General features: G+C 34.3%; 1 protein-coding gene across 1 annotated transcript; it reads left to right on the top strand.

The window, feature by feature from the left end:
• Positions 1–1,940: 1,940 nt before the first annotated feature.
• On the top strand, positions 1,941–24,906 carry LOC105522494 (sodium- and chloride-dependent neutral and basic amino acid transporter B(0+)). Its single transcript, XM_011957020.1, has 14 exons — positions 1,941–2,123; positions 3,158–3,323; positions 6,327–6,458; positions 8,026–8,187; positions 8,901–9,048; positions 10,173–10,305; positions 12,047–12,187; positions 16,910–17,138; positions 18,805–18,930; positions 20,118–20,236; positions 20,773–20,872; positions 21,151–21,260; positions 23,398–23,565; positions 24,589–24,906. The coding sequence occupies exons 1-14, from the start codon at positions 2,076–2,078 to the stop codon at positions 24,733–24,735; spliced, it is 1,929 nt and encodes a 642-aa protein (XP_011812410.1). The 5' UTR covers positions 1,941–2,075; the 3' UTR covers positions 24,736–24,906.
• The last annotated feature ends 707 nt before the right edge of the window (positions 24,907–25,613 follow it).

Here is a 25,613-nt window from a genome sequence, read left to right as displayed (position 1 = left end):
CCCATACCCCCCCGCCACCCACCCCACAAACAGAAGTATATTATCTAAAATCAATCTCACATGTTATGTGTTAAATGTTCCAACTCTCAAAGGTAATAGAAACTTTACTGCATAACAGGCAGGGAGAGTTGGTCCCCCTGTATAACAGATATCCTTTCTTTGTGATATGGTTGGGCTTTGTGTCCCTACCCAAATTTTATCATAAAATGTATTTCCCATGATCCCTACATGTGGTGGAAGGGACCCGGTGGGATGTCATTGAAACATGAGGTGGTTACCCCCACGTTGTTCTCGTGATAGTGAGTAAATTCTCAGAAGATCTGATGGTTATATAAGGGACTTTTCTCCCTTTGCGTGGCACTTCTTTCTCCTGCTGCCATGTGAAGACGGACGTGTTTGCTTTCCCTTCCACCATGATTGTAAGTTTCCCAAGGCCTCTCCAGCCACGTGGAACTGTGAATCAATTAAACCTCTTTCCTTTATAAATTACCTAGTCTCAAGTAGTTCTTCATAGCAGCATGAGAATGAACTAATACACCTTGTGAGTCCCATATCTCTCTATCCTTAGGATTCTCGTTTTCTGTCTATTCCCTTGGTTACCAGTTGTTTGAAGGGCCCCAAGGTTGGCTCCTTTCATTTATATAGGACTTTGATAGTTTAGTAAATGCTATTGGATTTGCTTTTTAGCTCATCCTCTTATAAGGAGGTTTATAAGCCCTTCTTGCTCCTCTCCCTTCTATGTTTCATCTTAAGCTTTAGGTCATACCAGTAGTGTATAGTACTAATAGGCACACACTCATGCATTAGCACTCTCCCTCCCCTAATGTCCCATTGATACATGCACATGTGCACACACACACACGCACACTAGCCTTTGTTACATTCAAGACAAAGTTAAATAAAACTTATTGATACTTTCCTTACTACCACCCTACATCTTTCATGGACTTTTCTCTACCTTACCTGCTATGATTCCCCAGGGCATATTTCTATTGCAAATGGAAAATTCAGTCAGTGGAGAACAAAGGAGCTGTACATAGGGTACAGAATTTGCCTATTTGTTCGTTCCTCTGTGTGCATGAATTTGTGCTTTGCTTCATAGAACCACCATCACTATCTCTTACCTGGGCAGATTGAGTTTAAATCCTTTGAGTTTCCTGATGAAAAGGCATTCCACTGGTAAACAGCATTATAATAATTATTTCCTCCCTGGTCAAGCTGGGATGTTTCCTCATAGTTTACTTTCTAGGCTTCATCTTTCTTACAGAGAGTGCTCCTTTGTTAAGGTTAGAATTTCCCATAAACCTGCTCAATAATTTGTTTGTGTTTGGCTTCTTTGAAATACTATACAAAGCAATCCCTGTAAAAGGCAAAGCTGTCCTGAAGGCTGAGAAAGGAGCCTGAGACATAGGCTCCAAGTTGCTCTCTTCAGGCAGAGCCAGGTGGGTAATCTTATCTCAGATGGCTGCTTTTCAAGGTGCCCAATTCAGGGGCTTTTCCTCTGGGAGCAGCATTTGCCCCAGGGAATCAAGTGCTTTCTAGTCAGGGGCAAAACTTTGGGAAATCTGAGGACCCAGGGTGGTATGGTCTGTTAGGGAGAATTTTGGGGAACAGAATGGCCCCCTTCTCCCTCCAGCACGTGTGCAGATCAGCACTTGGCCCCAGAACAGAGACCAGATTGAGAGGCGAGGTTAGGAGGAAACAGAAGACCCAGGAAAGGAGGCTAGATTGCAAATGCACCTACACAGCTCTGAGTCAAAGGCTGTCAGTCATCTCGACTCAGACTGCTCTGCTCTCCAGCAGCCCAGCCCTTTCCCAGGGCTGGGGCAGGAGATTGCTACATGTAGGCTTATCTGGGGAAAAAACAGAGCCTCACTTTAGTCCCTTCCGGTAATTGACACTACTGGACACCGAGGAGGGGGAGGAGAGAGCTTCTCTACATAAATGGTCCCACCCCTGGGCAAGGTGGCTCACTCACTCTGGCAGGTAGGAACAGGGGAGTGTGCACCTGCCACCAGTCAAGCTCAGCCAGACTGCAAGAGGAGGCGAGGCGGAGCCAGCCGAGGGAGTGAACCATGGACAAGTTGAAATGCTCGAGTTTCTTCAAGTGCAGGGGGAAGGAGGTAGGGGTCTGGGAGCTGCGGGAGGTGTGGAGGACCTGAGAGTGGAAAACTTAAGGGGGGTTGCTAGTCTGTTTTTGCTTTCTGTGGCTGTTCCTTGTGCTCCACATTTCTGTTCAACTATTAGGTGTGCCTGAGACATACCTAGAGAGTAGAGAAGAAAGAAAAGCTCTTACTCTCATAGCTAGAAGATTTAGGGCCACCTCATCCTCTGCCTTGGGGGTACCCACAAAATCCGGTTCTCTGTCCCTCTGCTAACTGTGTCCACATGCTAGAGGAAAGTACAAAAGTACACACTGTTCTTAATTGACCCAAGGAACCCTCCATACCCCAGAGAAGTGAGCAGATTGGGAGAGAACCCCTGTCCCTTCTCTCCCTCCAAAGTGGAGACAGAGCTACTTCATCTGGTGAGACAGGATTATTTGTCTCTGCATATTATTCTGTGGCTTTTAGAAAGGCACTGATTTTAATCTGTAAGACAGAGAAAAGTTAAACTACCCTTAACTTGATACATCCAATACTATCAAACCATAAGAAAAGTTTATAGATTCTTGCTTTTTTTTTCCCAGCAGACACTACATTTGATCCTGCTCAAAGATCTGCTACAATATCAATAGTAATGACTTTATCTAATTCATCTTTAAGACTTTTGTATTTGAAATCTGATTTGTCTAGTTTCATTTTCCCCTCACACTGGTGTGACAAACACCTTTGTATTTCAAACCTGATTTGTCTGCTTTCATTTGTGTCTCACACTGGTGTCACATTTAACATTTTTACCAAAATTTGGATAATCTCAGCTGATGGAGTATTAAACATATCTACTTACAGAACTTTGCTCATTTTAAGGGGTAAATGTTGTAAAGTAAAAGCAGCTATCAGCAGAAATCTTCCCAACTTTGTAAAGCATTCCCCTGAGCTATGGTTTTCAGGGTTTCTTCCCCCCGTTTTCTGTTGCTCTATGGATTTGTGAAATTATGCTTCTCTGGAATTTGTAATGGTAGAAAGGCAAGCTGTTGATATTTTTTCTTCCCCAGAAAGTGTCGGCTTCATCAGAGAATTTCCATGTTGGTGAAAATGATGAGAATCAGGACCGTGGTAACTGGTCCAAAAAATCGGATTATCTTCTATCTATGGTTGGATATGCAGTGGGATTAGGAAATGTGTGGAGATTTCCATATCTGACGTACACCAATGGTGGAGGTATTCTATTTCACCCCCCCCACCCCCACCCCCGCTTTTCCCTCCAGTTTTAAGTGTGGTGCTGTATGGCCTCTGAGGATATTTTACGAGTTGAAGGAAGGCATATGATAGTTGATAGTTTGGGTTAGTGGGAGAATGAGAAATAAGCACATTGAATTTATGATTAGTCTGAGCTACTAGCTCAAGTTAGAAAGCTAGTTTCACAAAATCCTCAGACATAAACTTGATAAAAGCTTTATTTTTAGCACTTCTAAGCTTCTGATTTGAGATCTCATGTAATCTTCAACTATGACATACTTTTCCGAATGTATGCATGTTTCTGTGATAATCTATTCAAACTCAAGTTGTGCTTTGCTTAATTTATAGCTGAATCAGAAAGAAACAGAAAAATAAGTTTTATTAAGAAGCTCAAATAAATTATTTGCTTAACTAAAATAATGCATTACATTTTGGTGATTTAAGTGTGGAAAAAGATGATTAAAAAGTAATTAAAGTTTTAGTATTTTAAGCTGCAATATTGAGTTACATGTATTCCAAATTGGACTGACTATGTAGAAGATCCTTCTAAAATGAAATAATTTACTTCAAGAATTGATGTTTTATTCCTGCAAAAAAACACTGTGTATACCTTGTAGATCATTAGAGTAGACTGAATTAGAAAAAGGAGAAAAAAATAACTTTGAGGTGACACACAAAGGGAAATAAAATGAATTGCACAATTCTCTAGTAATGTCCAAACAACTTTTCACTTACACCATATTTTATTTACTTGTAATTACAGGTTCTATTAGAAGTATAGAGGTGGCATGGCCTTATATTTCATAACTGGGTACCAGTGAGACTGTGCCACTATAATTATTTTTCTTAGTATAATAGGATTTTGTGTGGTGATATTTCAATCGCTTTCTTGTTAACTGGTTACATTAAAATATTCACAGTGGTCTTCAGAAACTTAAGAAAGGAACTCTGTTTATTAAACACTTTAAGTGTCAGTAGCATGAATTCCCCTATCTAGAAGCTGGGTCATTTAGTCGTCTTGGTATCGAATATTAGCTGGAAAATGCATCAGAAATCAGTTTTATTTCCGTCTATGTCCTAAGGTCCAGTGTGGTAAAGAGAAGCATTCTGGATCATTTTGAGCCTCTTGTAACTCATGTTTAGAATAAGAAATTCCCTGTGCCTTGACATCATACATAGGTCCAGTAATTGCCATGAATTTTTAGGAACTATATTAAACTAGTTTTAATAGAAACTTTGAAAATATAGTCAAAAAATAATATTAATTGTATGCTGTTATATTTTTCACTATTTCCTCTAAAATTTAATATGCCATATTGGCTTTCAATTTTTTATAATAACATCATTTGGGTAATAGATGATCTAGACACTCTCAGTCCTTCTTCTTTTGTCCAAGAGTGGAAGAGGAAAAGGAAATTAAAATTTGTTAAATGCAAATCAGGTTGAAAAATATAGTCAGGTTTGAAAAGTTATTTCTAAAATCTGGAAATATTTTTATCTGTATATTCTTTTTAACAGTTTATTAAAGAGAAATGTCATACCACTTTAAGGTCTAGGTCTGTAGTATTGACAATTTGTGGCCACTATATTAGCAATTTATCATCTATGGATATTATTAATAATAAAATAATATAATAGATGAAAAGTCAGATATAACACTGAAGAAAATAATCTTTTTTAAAGAAAAATACCTGTTCACACTCAACTGGTAAAGCTTGTTTATTATTGTAGTTAAATAGGGATATTCCAAATTTTTTTTCTTCATATTTGTCATTCATAGGACTTAAACTTCTATTAGTCGTAGTAAAGATGGTATGTGCATTGCAACATCTATACAAACATAGTTTTCCCTGTGGTCTAGTGACTTCCAGGGTTAGTGTTAGAGTAAACCACTTACCTATGAATAAATAACAAGTACTTTCTAGACTCATTTCTAGTAGAATGCATTTTGAGAGTTGAAAAAATGTTATTCCTAGGTATGATGTTACAGTATTATAATATGAAAAATACTTGAGGCAAAACTGTAACATGAGTAAATAAAATGTATATAATCTGAAAACCCATTTTTATCCACTGATTCCCCACATTCTTTATTAAACTTTGCCAATACTTCTGGAATGCTTTATTAGTAAGCTTAATATTGTGCCCTTGCTTCAACCTATAATTTGGCATGGCTTCTAATGAAAAATACTATGCCCCAAAAGTGGAAAGAAAGAAAAAGGAAAATGAAAAATGTTAAAAGGATGGGGGAGGTGAATTGTCTAGTGTGGGAGAATTATTCCTTATGAAATTGAAAGATAACTACAAGTATTTCTCAAAAGTTCAGAGTCTTCAAACAAAACCAATACATTTTGTACTAACACTGAGTGAAGAACCTTGTGACTCTTTGGAGAATAATAAACTTAATTGCAGTAACTTACACTCTGAGCCACATTAGCAGTTTTACCCCAAGTCTTAAAAATATACCGTTTATCTTTAAAGGAGAAAGGAGGAAAACCAATGTTGAACATGGGCCATGTGCCTGGCATTTTAGCAAGTGTTTTCACATAGACCCTGTATTTGAACCCTTACCACAAACTGAGTTGGCATTGTTCTCCCCTTTTATAAGGAATCGAAGGTTCAGACGTTAGACAAATTGCTGGAGGTCACATAACTGGTAAATGGTCTAGCCAGGATTTCAACCTAGGTCTATCTGGCTCCAATGCCTGGGATCGCTCAATTCCTCTGGCTTACTTTTTATACTCTACAATGTTTAGTAATCATAACAGCCTCATTTGGTAATACTAGCACCCCATTTCGTAGATGAGAAATCCAAGGTTTAAAAAATCAACTACTTATTCATAGAAAGTAGTGAATTTTAGGCCCAAACCCAGCGCTCTCTGATTCCACTGTATCAGGATGGTTTTAAAATGTTGTGCTGGTTGTCAAAGTGCCATCAAGACTTTGAACTGTAATAGTGCTTTGGTTCTTTCTCATCCTTTTTAGGCGCCTTCTTGATACCTTATGCAATTATGCTAGCATTGGCTGGTTTACCTTTGTTCTTTCTGGAGTGTTCACTGGGACAATTTGCTAGCTTAGGTCCAGTTTCAGTTTGGAGGATTCTTCCATTGTTTCAAGGTTGGTATTAAAGCATTTTCTTCACCATGGTTATTTGTATATTTGTGCATATAGCTACCTTCACTGTGAGGAACAGAAAATTGCTTAAAATTCTGATTGTTGTTTCGCTGTACAGTATGCCACTGCAGAATTTAAAAAAATCAAAGGTTTTTATTTCTGTTTATCATGGGCTGCAGAAATGGGAAGGGTTAGAAAGCACACTAAAAACAGTTAGAAGGGTGTCATTATTTTCCCATTTTCACCTTGTGAATTCTTTTGCCACATAGTCTTGTGCTCTAGTTTAAAGGCTCTAACTTTTTTCTACTTCATGTGTAGTCTGTGTCTTACTTCCTTTGCATATCTTTTACAATGCCTCATTCAGAAAAGTTGAAGGGTAGGTCACTATTTTTTCTTGGATGCTCTTAATAGAATAGGACACTGATAAAGCTGAAAAAATGCCTTGTTATTAAACATCAAACTACCTCTTTTGACTGAAGATTAAATATCATTTTGGTATGTGCTAGCTGCTGAAAATTATTTGTTTTCAATGCAACATCAAAAATAAATTCATAGTGAGGTGAATAGAATATTGTTCTGGAAGAGTGGAGAAACTACCTTAAAAGCTAGTTTTAAGCATAGGAGTTATATTCAGCATGCTAAACTGCATTTTGAAACTACTTAGTTAAGGAAACTTTGGATATTTAAATTCAGATTGTTACTGAATTATTTAATTTTCTTTACACATGGTTGTAGATATATGTACACCATCCCTCCAGGTCATTATTTTAGAGGCTTCATTTTCTACTTTTCAAAATGTTGATGTATAGATGAATATTGTATCGGTCAGTGAGTAAACAAGATATGTGCTTTGAATTTTTTTCTTTTTGTCTAAAGATGTCGACTTTGCATGATCTGACAAGAATGTGCAGGCTTAATAAGAAAAAGTAATAGACATGGGTTTTTCTTTGTGTGAATTTGATGTGCTTACAACAAGTCTTCTGGCCTTGGCCTTAAGACGCTTTCTAATCAACTGAGAAACTGCATCAGAAAGCCAATCATAAAAATAAATTTAAATTTAGAGGAAAATTACTCAGACAACATTAGCCCCTACTCTCCCAGAAAGAAAAAGGAAAAAAGTCATTTAAAACAGTCTTTATTTATTTATCTATTTATTTATGTATTTATTTATTTTTGAGACACAGTCTCACTCTGATGCCCAGGCAGGAGTGCACTGGTGGATCTCGGCTCACAGTAACCTCCACCTCCCAAGGTCAAGCAATTCTCCTGCCTCAGCCTCCCGAGTAGCTGGAACTACAGGCATGCACCACCACGCCTGGCTAATTTTGTATTTTCAGTAGAGACAGGGTTTCACCATGTTAACCGTCTTGAACTCCTGACCTCAAGTGATCCGCCCTCCTCAGCCTTGAAAAGTACTAGAATTATAGGCATGAGCCACTGCACCCTGCCTGAAATAGTCTTTTTTATTTTAAAATAGATTTTGTGGTAATTGAGATCAGGTTTTTTTATAAATTAGCAAAATAAATTTCACTTGAGTTTGGTTTTTATTTTAATTGTTCTTTTTTTCCAGGTGTGGGAATTACAATGGTCCTGATATCCATTTTTGTGACAATCTATTACAATGTCATAATTGCCTATAGTCTTTACTACATGTTTGCTTCTTTTCAAAGTGAACTACCATGGAAAAATTGTTCTTCGTGGTCAGATAAAAACTGTAGCAGATCACCAATAGGTAAAATTTGTCAACCACCAAATAGTTCTTTTATATATTTTTTATAAGCTTCAAGGGTCAAATCATTCTCTAAGCAACTTAGGTACGATTTTAAATGGTCCAAAGGTCACTGGTGAAAGCAGAAGATAGCATATATAATCGGAAAAATGATTAATACAATGTGTTAATCCCCGAGAGCAGCCAGGAAGGCTAAATCATGCCTAAGAGTACTTCTTCCAGGCCTATGTCCTGGGCAGGAGAGGAGAAACTGAGAAAATGATAAAGGGAGAAAAGTACTATCCAGGATAGTTGTGTGTGTCTTGGGAGACAGTAGGTGTTGTTCATGTCATATGTTGCTAATCTTTGGGATAATGTACCATCCATGTCGTAGACTATTACCATTTTAATTACCTATGTACATCAGAGGATAAATTTATAAATATTTAATGCTACTGAGAAGTTTAGAGGCCTTAATTTGTCTATATGCATAGGTTGGATAGGTAAATCCACACACAAAAGTTTGAAACAATTTGTAATCCCTCCTAGTTTAGTAGAAAAGATTTTAAGATGCTGAATGTACACAGCTTATTCCATCTGTAAGGTTTCTACTCCACTTTTTTTAAGTAACAATTTTTATGATAATTTAAATATTTTACCATTAAAACTTTTTTTCTAGGAAAGCAATCTTCTAAAACTAAGTACATGTCTGTGTCTATATTTTTTATTATCTTTAGTAACTCACTGTAATGTGAGTATAGTGAATAAAGGAATACAGGAGATCGTCCAAATGAATAAAAGCTGGGTAGACATCAACAATTTTATCTGCATCAATGGCAGTGAAATTTATCAGCCAGGGCAGCTTCCCAGTGAACAATATTGGAAGTAAGTATACTAGATGATTTACTTTTAAGCGGATGTTATCTTAAAATTTATATAAAACAACAAAATATTAATCAATCCCTTCCTTAACACATAAAAAGGAAAATCAGGACAAATTATATTTCATTTAACTCAAATGTCTACCTATCCCAGGTGATTAGTAGTTACCTGCAAAATTAGCTCATAGTCAGCAATGTGTCTTTTATAAATTAGTTATTAAATGGGCACAACACTGTAATGATTTATTAAGCACTTATTAGCTATGAGTTAGGAAATTGCTTTGAAGAAAACACATACAAAGTTTAGACTGCAGTGATCAAGTTGTAATGATAAATCTTTGGGTGATGAGTAATATTGCTTTTTAAAAAAGTGTAATTCTTCAGCAGTTTTGTTTACTGTTGTCATTATATGGTAAGAATAGATATGTAGTGTTATATTTACTTTCATTAATTTCAAATGATCTCTCTTTACTTACTCTATATCTATCCATTATGCTTACCTAATATTGTTGAAGAAGAGCTAAATGACCTCTTCTTCATTCACTGTTAATGACCTTTGTAACTCTTTTAAACTTTGGATCTTCAAATATTCTCAAACTTCAAGCTTAGAAATAAGATCCTAGATCCATGCATGTACTTAGTGAGAATCTTGGAATTTTACAGAAAGTCTGTGGAAAAGGTGTGAATAACAGGATCATTTGAGTTTGATGATATCTATAAGTATGGAATGAGGAAATATTTAATATAATTTTAAATGTTTTCCTAATTATTTTAACATGAGAAAATACTGTAATAGTAAAATAAAATAATCTGACATAAACTCAATTTCTTTATATAAAAGATCTCAAAATAGAGGAAAGTAATAGCTAAAAGAATCAGTAGATCTTTTATTCTATGGTTTGAAACTTTGGATTGGCTGTGGTTAACTGAATTCAGAGCTTGGCCATTTAATGAACTATCTGTGCCTCTTCATATTGATAGGATCTATCAAAGGCTCACCGAACTTTGACATATTAATAAGTTACAATATTCATGAATATTCCACCTGGATAAACGGTATTACAAAATTCAACGTATTTTCTTTAAGTCAAATGATTCTGTGATCATAAAATGACTTATATGTTTCAGTAAAGTGGCGCTCCAACGGTCAAGTGGAATGAATGAGACTGGAGTAATTGTGTGGTATTTAGCACTTTGTCTTCTTCTGGCTTGGCTCATAGTTGGAGCAGCACTATTTAAAGGAATCAAGTCTTCTGGCAAGGTAACTTGAAAAACACATTAGATAGTGATATAGCAGCTTTCCAATTTCATTGTAGTTCAATATCAAGCATTATCAAAAACATGTTTTTTTCTTCTATTATGGGAGCATTCAAATGTGTGAAAAGCTTTCTAAATAGTTATTTTAAGCTCTAAGTAAACACATAGGATCTCTGTTATTGCTAAATACAAAACAAAGAAACAAAATAAAAACTAGTACTAGAGGTGCACATTTCCTAAAAACATGGACTCTCTTAGCTGATAGAGCATTCAGAGGTTTAAGAGTATATTATTAAATTTTCTATCCTACTATATAAAGAAGCATCTTGAATGGAATCATATATTGCAATGTATGGTTTGGAAAGTCTAGATCCTTGTGCTGTATAGAGTAATAGTATCAGGAATCCCCCAGTTGGAGAGAGAGAGAGAGAAAGAGAGAGAGAGAGAAATGTGTGTGTTTGTGTGCATGTGTGTGTCTGTGTGTGTGTGTCTGTGTATGTGTGTATATATATATATGTATGTGTATATATACACACAAACTATGTATTCATTCTCTTAAAGATTGCCAAAATGGACACAGATCTCAGTGAAAGGGCCTCTTCTGAAAAACATTCTGTTATATTTTCTCACTTCATTGTTTACTTTTATAAACTTTCAGAGAGAATAATGGTAATTTAAGAGAACAACATGAAATTTTCTCTGTGAACAGTTACACAATACCCCCCCAGAAAATGTCTATGTGTTTTTAACTAGTCAATGGATATTTCCTCAAAGGTGGAGGACAGGAATAACTGGGGATCTTGTCTTTGTATTCTGAGTACAATATCTAGCACATTCAGTTAATGTTAAGTTGTGATGAGACATGCTGTTACATTACAAAAATACTGTGAATTATCACAAATCAAGTGAAAACTTTCCAAAATGTTTTAGTTCCACATTTTTTAAACCCTTGGTTTCCTTTTGATGTTAATATTGAAAGAGTCCATTAAAGTCCATTTACCCTGGCAATTAATTTTTATTGGTCTCTGGATGACTTGTTTAAATCATCTCCTTGGATGTATTATAAAACACAGGACATCTACGGATCAAGGAAATCATCCACATTAAGGCAAAGCTGGTCTCAAAGGCAATTTGCTCATCTGGAACCATGTGTTATCTAGTACAAAAGCAGTGCACTTGTATGTGTGCTATCAGACTTTCTTAATCGAAGCTGTAAGGATAACAGTAACAGGTGTCCAGTATTCACTTCAATATGCTTTTCTGGGATTTGAACATCTGCTAGGAAATATTTTCCTTTTCTTTGAAGACTGAATATATATTAATCAATGCAGGGTTTAAATAACTTCTCTCCTCACCTCAATGCAGTAATTTACTGAGAGAAGACATTCAGTCTCCTCAGACATGTATAAGGATATATTTATGAGAGCAGAATGTTTTAGATCCCTTATTTAGATTCTAAATCTAGATAATTTAGATCCCAAGTTATCACTGCTGATGTATTATTTATTTACAGCATAAACCTGGGAAATGTGGATTAATACATCAAAGTATTTTTAAAATGAATCACTTGAGAGTAGTGAGGACGAAAATAAGAAATTATGCTAACTTTGCTATATCATCAGACCCTATGAAATCCCCTGTACTTTATTTAATTAATCTCAACTGGCTAATAATTTTACTTGTATAAAATTATACATCATCATTTAAAAAATAACTTACTAATTTTTGGTTACTTTTCTTGGTAGGTGGTATATTTTACAGCTCTTTTCCCCTATGTGGTCCTACTCATCCTGTTAGTACGAGGTGCAACTCTGGAGGGTGCTTCAAAAGGCATTTCATACTATATTGGAGCACAGTCAAATTTTACAAAACTTAGGGAAGCTGAGGTGAGTCTCAATTTGGATTTCAAATTATCTGAGGAGGTAAATCTTAAAAGCAAATGCCAAACATTTTTGGTTCCATATGAATATAGCAATGTAATAGCTTGCAAAAGAATATACAGTTAAATTTGTTAGTTTGTATCCACTAGGATGTCTGACTTAGCTAATATTTAACATGCCATTAATATTCTTTTATTGATAGTGAGATAATTTTTAGAAATAGGATTTTTAAAGTAATTTTTATTCATATAAACTGATTCCACTTGACCTACACAATTCCAGGCTTATTAATCTGGAAAACAATATTTCATGCATAAATACCTGCAAGTTGATGACTAGGGCTATGTGATTTATTGGGTAAGCTCAGAGTAGCTTTAGAGATTACTGTTGAAAGTTTAATGGTCTAATATACATTTTGATTTTCTTCAAAATTTAATATCCCCAAAATATTATCAAATTTTATCTAGTGAATTGTGAACTTAAAACATAACTTTGACATGGAGTAAGCATTCCATAACCAAAATTGTTACTTATATGAAAAACTTAAACATGTGCCATGAATAAGAATTGGGTAACCCTGTTTCAACTTTACCTTCAGATAATGACTGAATGTATCACTGGCATGTAACATCTTTTAAAATTTGACTGCTGCCGGGCGCGGTGGCTCAAGCCTGTAATCCCAGCACTTTGGGAGGCCGAGACGGGCGGATCACGAGGTCAGGAGATCGAGACCATCTTGGCTAACACGGTGAAACCCCATCTCTACTAAAAATACAAAAACTAGCCGGGCGAGGTGGTGGGCGCCTGTAGTCCCAGCTGCTCGGGAGGCTGAGGCAGGAGAATGGCGTGAACCCAGGAGGCAGAGCTTGCAGTGAGCTGAGATCCGGCCACTGCACTCCAGTCCGGGTGACAGAGCGAGACTCCGCCTCAAAAAAAAATAAAATAAAATAAAATAAAATAAAATTTGACTGCTGAGAGTATTAACAGTAAGTGTACTACAGATAGTATGCTTCTATTAGTATGGCCTAGAATACTTTCGCTTTTTTTTTTTGAAGACAGAGTCTTGCTCTGTTGCCCAGGCTGGGGTGCAATGGCACAATCTCTGCTCACTGCAACCTCTGCCTCCCAGGTTCAAGCAATTCTCCTGACTCAGCCGCCCAAGTAGCTGGGATTACAGGTGTGTGCCACCACGCCTGGCTAATTTTTTTGTATTTTTAGTAGAGATGGGGGTTCATCATGTTGGGCAGCCTGGTCTCAAGCTCCTGACCTCAGGCGATCCACCCGCCTTGGCCTCCCAAAGTGCTGGGATTACAGTTGTGAGCCACCGCACCCGGCCCTTTCACTTTTTACTAGTCACATCACATTCTTAGCACACATTAAGCTTCTGTTCAACTAAAAACCTGTAATTTTATGTCGAAATCAAGGGAGATTATGTTAATATTATCTGCCATGCTAGTAGTACTATTCAAAATGGATATTAGTTTTAGTTTGCTATAGTATTCTTCATGGAACTCATGCTAATTTCCAACCATTGCTGTCTTCTTCTCTAAATACTTACAAGAGGATGTGTAATTATTTCTTGTAAATTTGTTTTGTAAGCAGTGCCAAATGTATTAGCTTTTAGTTGTGGAAATCTGTCCTTAATTTACAATTACCTTTCTGAAAACTGAAATGCCAGTCTTTGGTCTTTGGTTACCTTTTTTTGTGCTCAATAATTTCCACTCAATGATTAATCACATAGCGTAAATTTATTTTAGATCTATGGAATTTTATTATTGTTGTCTTGGAGATTAGTATACATTGATGTGTCCACAGGACATGTAATTTGCTTCTTCATTTATCTTGGGCCTCACTCTTTTTATCCATGTTGGTTAATCTCTTCCTAATTTGAAGACCATTTTGGATGGTGAATAAGAAACAAATAAAATGGAACTTAGCATTCATCACCTTCTCCACACTAGGTTATTGAACAAGATAAATTATGTTAATGCACTTGGAAATAGTAAAGTTTTATATAAATATGAACTAATGTACAGTTGTTTCAATTATTTCTGTTATATTATACTATCTTGTTAGAGTTGCAACATTTTCCCTAAGAATTAGAATCACCATTTTCTTTGAAGCTCATGACTTTGAGCCTAGTTAAAAATCCCCTTTGATATTCTTTTAGTGGCTTTTGCAAGCCTAAGATATCTGGGTTTTGTAGTTTCTTGAAATCATTCTGAAAAATTTATATAACACTTTTATATTGGTCTGTGTTTCAGTGACTCTAACATCTTTAAAAAATCAGAGTGAAACCTAAAGCTCCTTGTGAGACAAACAATTTAATCTTCTTACCCCTCTACTCTCCAACATAACATGACCCAACTCCTTCTTTTTGGGGTTTGCTGGCAATGACAATTGTTTTTCTTAGATTTTTTTAAATTCCTCACAATATATATTCTAAACATGGAATCATAATCAGGTGTCTTTCCTTTCCTTTAAATATCTGAACTTCATTTAGATCTCCAGGAGAGAAGAGAGCCACACAAATTTATAGATAGAGCAGTCTTCAGCAATGCGAAGATTATTTTTCTAACTCCCTCATTTTACAGTGATGAAACTAAGACTTACATAGATTCAATTTTAGCCAATTGTACACAACCAATTCATAAAATTTGAATTACGATTTCCTAATCCCTACTGTAATAATCTTGTATATTGGTATGAGATTAATAGATAGGGAGATTAAAACTGTTTGGAATTTCTCTTCACTTTTGTCTGCAACCTAGGTACACATCATGGTATTCAGTAGCAATTTTTCACAACACAAGACTGCCACACCCTCTTCCAGCTCCCCTTGTCTATCCCAAAAGAGTTTTCTATGGAACTTGAAAACTGATTCTAAATTTTATTTGAAAAAGAAAAAGGCCAAAACCCCAACGTGTATCTGAAGTGAAGAGGACTTGTCCTATCAGATATGAAACAATATTTAAAATGCTGTACTAATTAAAATAGTGAGGTGTTAGCATAGGTAAAAACATATAGACCAGTGGAACAGGATAATAGTCTCAGAAATAAATTCAAAAACAAATGGAACTTGGTATGTGGCAGAGGTGGCAATGCAGATCAATAAGTGATGATAAACCAATTGATAGAATTGATACCTAGTCGATTTAATTGATAATATCAATTATCCTTGAAAAATTGATATCCCATTTAGGAAACAACATCAGTTGGAAATTTCACATATCATTCACATATCACACATATTGATATGCACAATATCAATATTAAGTGAATTGAAAAGTTAACAATATAGGCAAAACTTGAATTCCTTTAGAAGAAAATGTAGAATAGTACCTTTATAACCTTGGGCTAAGCTGTTTTTTAAAAGTAATAGAGATCAAAGATAATACATATAGTCAAAGATGGATACCTTCAGCTACAGTAAACCAACAACAAAAACTTTGGTTCATCAAAGGACACAATGTTAAAAGGTAAACAAAATTAACTCACAAATTTGGGAGGAAATAAAATCAACATATATAATAGTCAAAAGATTAGAATCCAAATTACATCAAGAATTTTAGAAACCGAGTAAGACAGCTCAAATCAAAAACTGGCAAAAGACATGACCAGGAATTTCACAGAAAAAAACAAATCATATGAAAAATGAAGTGTTTGCAAGTAGGTGGAGGAATGGGAACCCTCATAGCCAGCTGGTGGGAGTACAAAATGGTACAACCCTTTAAAGAACAATTTGGCAAGATTTAGTAGAAGGGAGGAATGCATATACTTTTCGACATCACAGTTCCACACCTACGTATGGGGAATGTACAAGAATGTTTACAGCTCCATAATGGCAACATATTGAATGACCTAAATGTCCATCAACAAGAGAAAGGATAAATTGTGACATATGCAGTGTGGCAATAAAGAAGTGGAAAAGGGCCAGGCGCGGTTGCTCACGCCTGTAATCCCAGCACTTTGGGAGGCCAAGGCAGTCAGATCACCTGAGGTCAGGAGTTCCAGACCAGTCTGGCCAACATGGTGAAACCCCATTTCTACTAAAAATACAAAAAAATTAGCCGGGTGTGGTAGTGCATGCTTGTAATCCCAGCTACTTGGGAGGCTGAGGCACAATAATTGCTTGAACCTGTCAGGCGGTGATTACAGTGAGCCAAGATTTCACCACTTCACTACAGCCTGGATGACAATGTGAGACTCTGTCTCGAAAAGAAAAACAAACAAACAAAAACAAACAAACAAAAAAGAAGCGGAAAAGAATGATTAAAACTACATATATTTAATTTAGCCAAATGAATTTGCTTATATTCTTTCACTTTTGAATTACAAAGTGGACATTTTATATAGTTCAACTTGATGGATAAATCTCACAATACCTAATAAAAAATGGCATGTTGTGTATGTTTACATGCATTAAGATAACTTTTCTATAAATTCCAAAACAAAGCATTCAAACCTAAATGTAAAGAAGAACAAAGAAATTATGAACACAAAAGTCAGGATAGCAACTACCACTGGTGGGTAGAAGGGTGATAATGATGAGGAAGGGGTACAAAAGGGATTTAAAAGACTGTAACATTTTATTTCTTAAGCTGAGTAGTGGGCATTTGGGTGTTCATTTCATTGTTATTAATAATATATTCATTTGCTTATGTGAAGTATTTACACAAATAAAAATTGAGTGTATGTTTTAAAATATTAAATTATTTTCTCTTATAGGTCTGGAAAGATGCTGCCACTCAGATATTTTACTCCCTTTCAGTGGCTTGGGGTGGCTTAGTTGCTCTATCATCTTACAATAAGTTCAAAAACAACTGCTTCTCTGATGCCATTGTAGTTTGTTTGACAAACTGTCTCACTAGTGTGTTTGCTGGATTTGCTATTTTTTCTATATTGGGACACATGGCCCATATATCTGGAAAGGAAGTTTCTCAAGTTGTAAAATCAGGTATATAATACTATATATTATCAACTTTGATTAATTCAATGTATCTCACTTATGAAACTCGACTAGAATTTATAGAAATTTACTTAACACAGTCATGATTTAGAATATTGAATTTTCTTCCTCATTTCATCTTATATAATTTTGTTGCTGTAACAATATAACAATTCTTAGATTATCCATGTAAACAAGAGTATATTAGGGAAATATTGCTGAAGAAGATAGGATGTTTAATTTTGTTTAGTCCTTGCTAAGCACTTCCCACGCATTATAAAAGAAACAAAATGTATATACAAATTCCCTCTGTGCAATTATATTACTGGGTTTGAATTTTTAAGACACATGAACATCATATAGGTGAGAGAGTCAAGTGACTTTGAGTTCCCAATTGTGTCTAGCTTTAAAGGAATCTTAGTGAACTCCCTAACTTTACAGATATTAGCTAGGGATGCTTAATTATCTGGCTACAGATTCCTGGGGAAAAAATACTAGGGTTGTTTTAAGTAGGGATGCTTCATTAAAATTTTGTTTATAGTTAGTATCATATGATGGAAAGACTGGTGATGGAATGTCATATAACGGAATGTCAGGGATCCTGTAGATTATCTAGTGTCTAGCTCCTCATTTACAGAGAAGAGGATTGATGCACGGAAATGTCATATATGTCTAGCAGAAGGTCAAATATTTAGGAAGTGATAGTGCCTAGACTAAAAGCTAATTTTCATGAATCCTAAGTTAGTCCTCTGGGAGGTCGAAGAAACTTAAAAATACTTAAAACTGAGGATCACATAATTAATATAACTGGCACAAAATTAAAAATCATTTTAAAGATAATATCAAATGGAAAACAAGATTTAATTTAGAGTTTCATTACATAGGATTTTGCATATATGCATATAGTGATTCTGGGTAAACATTTGGAGAGAAGGTTAAAAACAAAAGTTAGTCCCTAAATATATCTTTCTTTAATAGTGCAATTCTTTTTTTTTTTTTTTTTTTGAGACGGAGTCTCGCTCTGTTGCCCAGGCTGGAGTGCAGTGGCGCGATCTTGGCTCACTGCAAGCTCCGCCTCCCAGGATCATGCCATTCTCCTGCCTCAGCCTCCTGAGTAGCTGGAACTACAGGCGCCCGCCACGGCGCCCGGATAATTTTTTTTTTTTGTATTTTTAGTAGAGACGAGGTTTCACCGTGGTCTCGATCTTCTGACCTTGTGATCCGCCCACCTCGGCCTCCCAAAGTGCTGGGATTACAGGCGTGAGCCACCGCGCCCGGCCAATAGTGCAATTCTTTTAGAGTATCGAGGCTAAGAAAACGTGAACTAATTTATGTTTCTGGAATTTAAGACAGTTTTTATTCTTTGTCAATCTTAAAAAATAAGATAAGTCAAATAAAACTATTAAAAGAATTCAATTTCTTATGTAAGGAATGTACCATTTATATTACAATCTATTTGCTAACTTAATTCATGTCACATGTTCACATTATCATATCACAAAACAACCAAATTAAATATTGTAAAAAGGGAATGTGAAATAGTTGGTAAAAAAAATTTATGTCATGGATTGTGTTGCCAAATAAGATGAGATTTTTCTAACATCTTATGTTTTAAATGTTTAAATATGTGAATATTCTTGGTAACTAATTTAAAATATTATACATTTTTCGTTAGGTTTTGATTTGGCATTCATTGCCTATCCGGAGGCTCTAGCCCAACTCCCAGGTGGTCCATTTTGGTCCATATTATTTTTTTTCATGCTTTTAACTTTGGGTCTCGATTCTCAGTTTGCTTCGATTGGTAAGTAATACTTCCAGTGGTAACATATTCCTCTTATATTTCTTTTGCATTTTCTCTATTTGAAAACGTGCTTTTATTACCCCAATTACCCCCTCTAGCTGTTAATCTCAGAATGATCTTTCTGAAAGTTGTTTTAAATGAAATTTAAATACAGAAAAACACTTGACACTCAAAAGGAATACACATTAATATTTTATCATATTTGTTTCAGATATTTTAAGAAAATAAACTGTTACAGGTGAATTTGAAGTCCTCTGTCTTTCTTTTCCTGATACAAGTCACATTTTTTTTTCTAGAAGTAACTCTTACCATAGATTGTGTATGTTATTCTGTCCATGTTTATATACATTTTATATGTGTCTGCACATAGCATATACATTTTCAAATTTGCACATAAATGTGGTTTCATAGCGTACATATGACTCTGAAAGTTGTTTTTGCATTGATTATGAATCCCATTGATACAAAGGCATATAGATCTAATTAAATCATAATCTCTTTGTTGACATAATAATGCGCATATGAATGATATACAATTTTTTAACAATTACACACACTGCTGCAATGATCATCCTTGCACATACTTCTATGAACACGTAAGGATTTACCTAGGTTATGAGACTGGAGAAATTCTGAAACAATTTTCATCCTACCACTCTCTCACATACAATATTTTCAGTTTACTCTATTTATAAGATAAAATCTAGACTTTTCTGGTTGATTTTCAAAGTCCTTGAAAATTTCAAACATATTTTCTGATATTTTCATTCTCACATCCTTCTACTCTTAGCCATTTCCCTATTTCATGAGCACATTTATTTCTAAACCTAGAATCCCTTCTGTTTCCACACCACTTATTCAAGTATTTACGTTATTTAAAAGTCCTACTAGAATTCTTCCTTTTAGACTAATTCAGTTCACAGGGGACTGTTACCTTACACTTGCTATCAATGAAAAATCATATAAAGCAGATTAAAAACAACAAATAGAGCTGCATTTGATTTTCATCAGAACCAAGTGGTGACTGCCAAAAGAAATAACCCTGTGGGTTTTTAAAAGCAAGGAACAGGGCTCAGAGTCTATTTTCAACATATATTTGTAAATTTGATTAACATACATTGAATTCTGTGATTAACAGTATTGGCAAATAAGTTGACATATAACACGTCATTTCTCCCCCTCTGAAGAAACGATCACAACAACAATTCAAGATTTATTTCCCAAAGTGATGAAGAAAATGAGGGTTCCCATAACTTTGGGCTGCTGCTTGGTTTTGTTTCTCCTTGGTCTCGTCTGTGTGACTCAGGTATACTATAGCATTTTTTTTTCATAGAAACATATTAGTTGTAACATACTTTATAACCTAACTAAAGAAACCAAAGCTTAAGATGATGCTTAGTGACAAGTCCAGGTCTGACTTGGGTCAAGGTTTTCTGGGTTTTAGCCCATTTTTCTCCATTACTACTTTTATAGTAAGTCTATTTTGCAGATGAGGAGGCTGAATAATGGACAGTTACCTCAGTTACAATAAGATTATAGACTTTAAACACAAACTACATTTCTCACAGCCACTTCAGAACATACAGACATTGCATATCATTCTGATAATCAACAAATTTAAGTACTTATTTTCTTTCCAGTGACTGAGTAAAGATTGAAAAATTTTGGAGATATTTAAACTCACATTTGGGTTTACATTTGAAACATTGCTTTTCACATTTTAGCAGAAGGGAAATTGAAGGAGCATATGTCAAGATCAAATTAATAGATTCAATTTGAATGTCCCATTAGTCATAAAAACAATTAAAATATACTTAGAAATAATTAATATTTTTTTGATAGGCTGGAATTTACTGGGTTCATCTGATTGACCACTTCTGTGCTGGATGGGGCATTTTAATTGCAGCTATACTGGAGATAGTTGGAATCATCTGGATTTACGGTAAATAGTAACTATAAAATTATTTTCCAGTTTTATTAAAATAGTTTAGTTTGATTCATTTTCATTATGTTTACCTAATTATACTATTAATTTTTATACTATTATAACAGCAAAGTACAATATACTGGACAAAATTATGTTATGAAAAAATATAATTACAGGTGTATGATTCATTGTTGTCATACAGAAAAATGTTTAGACACAGAAAGACAATTGATGCCACAATGGTTACTGGAAGAAAATAAGCAAGAGCTCAATGTACTCTTTGTTTTCTTTAGGAGGGAACAGATTCATTGAGGATATAGAAATGATGATTGGTGCAAAGAGGTGGATATTCTGGCTATGGTGGAGAGCTTGCTGGTTTGTAATTACACCTATCCTTTTGATTGTAAGTAATAATATACCATGAACTTGGTTTCAATAATACATACATTCCAAGATGAACTTAATAATTCACATTGAAGACAAAATTCAAATTAATTTTATAAATGAATGATTTTCAAGTTTTGCAGTATTTATGGCTGGTGCCTCCAAGTTGCCTAAATTAAAATGCCTTTGCAGTATTATTCTGAGGCCATCAGTTTAAACATTTACCATTTGAGAAAATAAACAGGTTCATATAGATGTAAAAGTTATCAATAATTTAAAATTTATGAATAGAAAAAATGAAAATAAAACATGTATTTGCTCATTCCCTAAAAAAATATGTTGAGCCATCAATAATATTCCTAACCTCTCTGCCAGGCACAGAAAAAACAAAGATGCATAAGGCCCAGATCCTCCCTTCAAAGAATTCAGTTTAAATATACTGACTGCTGAGAAACAACAGTCCTATTTTAATTCATATTTTATCTCTTAATGAGGCAGATGAAAGCATTAAAAGAAACTTACTTGTGTCAATAGGGGCAATGGTTTATGTTAATAAATTCAATAATTATTACTATTTAGGAGCTGAGGTAAAGCGAAAGTATGTCTTACTCGAGAGACATAACTTATCAACTTAAAATCTTCAAATAACATTTCAGGACAGTAGATGGCTGAGCACCAAAATAAACACTACACTGGATGGAGAATGATTATGGACTAGAAATAATGGTGGTGGGGTGGAGCAGAGTCAAAGCTTCATAGATCTGTTTTGGTTCTCATTGCCTTCATGCTTCAAAGGTTTTCCTAGAAAAGGCCATTAAGTAATTATATCCAGGATTTCCTTCAAATCTAAAGTATCACGTTTGTTTGTAGGGAGGATTACATTTTTTAACATTATGAGATCACTTTCAAAAGGTGAGCAGTTTGGAACGAGATAATGCTGAATTAAAATATTTGGATACTCCATATTTTTGCTAAATGATTTTGAAAATGATACTAAATATTTTTATTTCACAAGTCTCCATAATAAAATAAATCCCCTTGTAAACTTAGAAGGTTTAGCTGGATCTCTTAACAAGCTAATATTCAATGATTACATAAGTTTGACACCTGAATTTAATTTAAAATGCAAAAGTATTACATAAGAAATGATTTACATTACTATCTATTTTCTATAAAGTCATGTGTATTGGACTCCACTATCCCTCATCCATTCTTTTGTAGTTATGTACATTTATAGTAACTGTGAAATATATTTAAATTACTGTAATTAAATTAATGGAGCTAAGCCATTTAATTTTAAAATTAAACTTATAGGTCTATTTATTGTTTTCTCACTGATTTTAGTAAAACAAAAACAGCTAAATTTAAGGAAATTCTTTGATAATTATTGAGTTTTGTTTTATTTCACTTTACCAATTTCTAATTAATTAGTTTTAATGCTTCAACATTTCGGATTTATTTTAACTTGGCCTTAAAATGTGTTCATCTTTAACATTCAGATATGACTGTATTGCCTAAACATATATTGAGGATTTTTGTTTGTTTGTTTGTTTGTATTTTGTTTTTCCCTCAGTAAGATGCTGGAAGTGAAATGTGCTTTGGTAAATGCTCATCAATACTGTGTGTAAATGCATGTGTGTTTTTGATGTGTCAAAAGGGGAGCTTTGTGCAGTGGGAAAGAATAGAAACAATTCCTAAGCAAGGAGAAAAGCATGCCCACTAAAGTGTTCTTCACATTCTCATTGTATTAATCTATATGCTGGCATGTAGATTTAATCTATGGCATAGAATAAAACCATGCTATTATAAATCAAAGTGAAAAGCTCAGTAACAGAAAATTTCAGATATGATTTTACTTTCAATCTGATATATGGTCAAGTATTTTATTGAAATATATGTTGAACGAGTATTTGGATTTATAAATATATGATGGTGTTAATTTTGGAAAAATTTATTCGAAGTGAAAATAAAAGTTATTTATTTTGGTTCATTCCATATTGTTATCTTCTGGTTTGTTACCTGATTATTTCAATTATTTGAATATATTTTCATATTATTTTTGATAAATCACATCTGAGGAACAGAATCAAATTGCTAATCATCAGTGCAATAACGTCTAATCTTTAGCTTTGTCTTTGCATATTTAACTTTGACAGGCGATATTTATCTGGTCACTGGTGCAATTTCATAGACCTAATTATGGCACAATTCCATATCCTGACTGGGGAGTTGCTTTAGGCTGGTGTATGATTATTTTCTGCATTATTTGGATTCCAATTATGGCTATCATAAAAATAATTCAGGCTAAAGGAAACATCTTTCAAGTGAGTGTATTAAAATTGTTTATACTTTATACAAAGTAGTTATGATCAAAATGAAGTTTAATTTACTGACATGGTGGTAATATGAAATTATATAAAATATAATTAATTACTCCTTTCTCTTGACTACTTCTATACCTGACACAGTCATCTGTTACTAGTGCAGAATATGGTATTATATTATTTATATATTTGCTGTGTTTCTCTATGCTAGACTATAAGCTCCTTGTGGGGAAAGTCTGGTCGTATTTGTTGCTGTATCCTCTGGCCTTGCTACAGTGCTTAGCATATGACAGCTATGATATCTATACCTATGTTGAGTTGTCCCTGAAGATGTCACAAGGCAAATGATCTGTTTGCTTTATATCCATAGTCACTACTTTTAAACCTCATCTGGCTATAATATACATCCTAATAGTGTTTTTATACTGGAGTAAGCCTGGTAAATATCTTGAACCCAATCTAGAGCCTGAGTCATCCCTCTTCCATGGAGGTCTAGGGGTATGAAGTTCATTATGACATCTCAGTAGGACAATGACAAAGTAGGCTCAGCAGTCTTAGATTTAAATAAATTTCTAAGTCCATACAACAATGGATCCAAATCAATGGTTTGATCCTGGAACTCCCATTTCCTTTGTTCTTGAAACACATCCCAGCTATACACTGGTTTAAATCCTCAGCTTGTCCTCATCCTAAGGCCAGGATAGAAATGTCTGATTCAGTGAAGGTACAGAGTAGTCACTCTGTTACTCTAATGGGTTCACACACCTTGTTTTGAAATAATTCACTTGCTCAGTTATTTTGGTTTAGTAGTTAATATACTTCTATTAACAATTAGCTACATTTGATTATACCTTTTTCTTGGTAAACTGTGCATTAAGAATTTAGATGATCACTTTTTAGTTTTCTATGATTCTTATTTTTAGTAAAGAAATACTTTAAATGAAAGTACAGTTCAATATTAGATTGTTTATAGATTGTAGCACTTAAATTCTAAGACAATGATTTTTTGTTTTTGCATTTCAGCGCCTTATACGTTGCTGCAGACCAGCTTCTAACTGGGGTCCATACCTGGAACAACATCGTGGGGAGAGATATAAAGGCATGGTAGATCCCAAAAAAGAGGCTGACCATGAAATACCTACTGTTAGTGGCAGCAGAAAACCGGAATGAGATCTCATTGAAAAAAATATAGGATTGTATAATGTGATTTTTTTTTAGAATGGGGGAAACTTATTTATTTGTATGTTAACTGAATAGGAAGATGTACTTACTATGTTCATGATGGTGTGATTTTTTTTCACATTTAAGCAGGAATGCAATATAAAAATGTGAATCTCTTAATGCTCAGCCATGTGCTTATTATATTTCTTTTTGGATAATGTATCTGTATAACACACACACACATAACTGTCTCTATTTCACAATTATATTTTTGTAAATAGTATATGCTTTTTTAACACATTGGAGGCTTTATTTTGAGCTAATTTCTTAGAGAATAGTTATATTTTCTATTACACAAGTTTAAAAATATTATTTACTTGTATTTTCTTAATTTACAATCTTTCTTTTCCACAAATATTGGTGGGAAATAAATCAGTACATTTAAAAGAAAGTGTTAAAACTGATGGCCTCACTTAATTAGAAACGTGATAAATATATGGACAAATGGACTATATATACTGTAAGAGGACTGTAGTTTAATACTTTCTATCCAAATATGTTTAAAAACTTCGTGCATTTGTTATAGCTCATGTTTTCTATATGAACTTAGTCATTAATGTTCATTATAAAAAAGTGAAATAAGATGGAAAAATAAGGATCCTACAGCCAGTAAGTGATAAATCTAGAAAATTGAGTTTTGAGTACCTCTTTTCCCATATACAATCTTCCTTCCTTAGGTCATTTGGAAGAAAACTATGACCCATTTAATTTCTATTGTGTTTCACAAAATTAAGAGTTGTTCATTATACTCTCTGAAATATAGGTTTAATTTCAAATAGAATATGGACTTAAATGTTAATGAGAAAATGGCTTTAATCAATTCTAGC

Source organism: Colobus angolensis, unplaced genomic scaffold (assembly GCF_000951035.1).
Source record: "Colobus angolensis palliatus isolate OR3802 unplaced genomic scaffold, Cang.pa_1.0 Scaffold430, whole genome shotgun sequence".
Taxonomy (NCBI): Eukaryota; Metazoa; Chordata; class Mammalia; order Primates; family Cercopithecidae; genus Colobus; species Colobus angolensis.
Note: the sequence above shows the minus strand (reverse complement) of the source record. Positions and strands in the feature narration are given on the sequence as shown.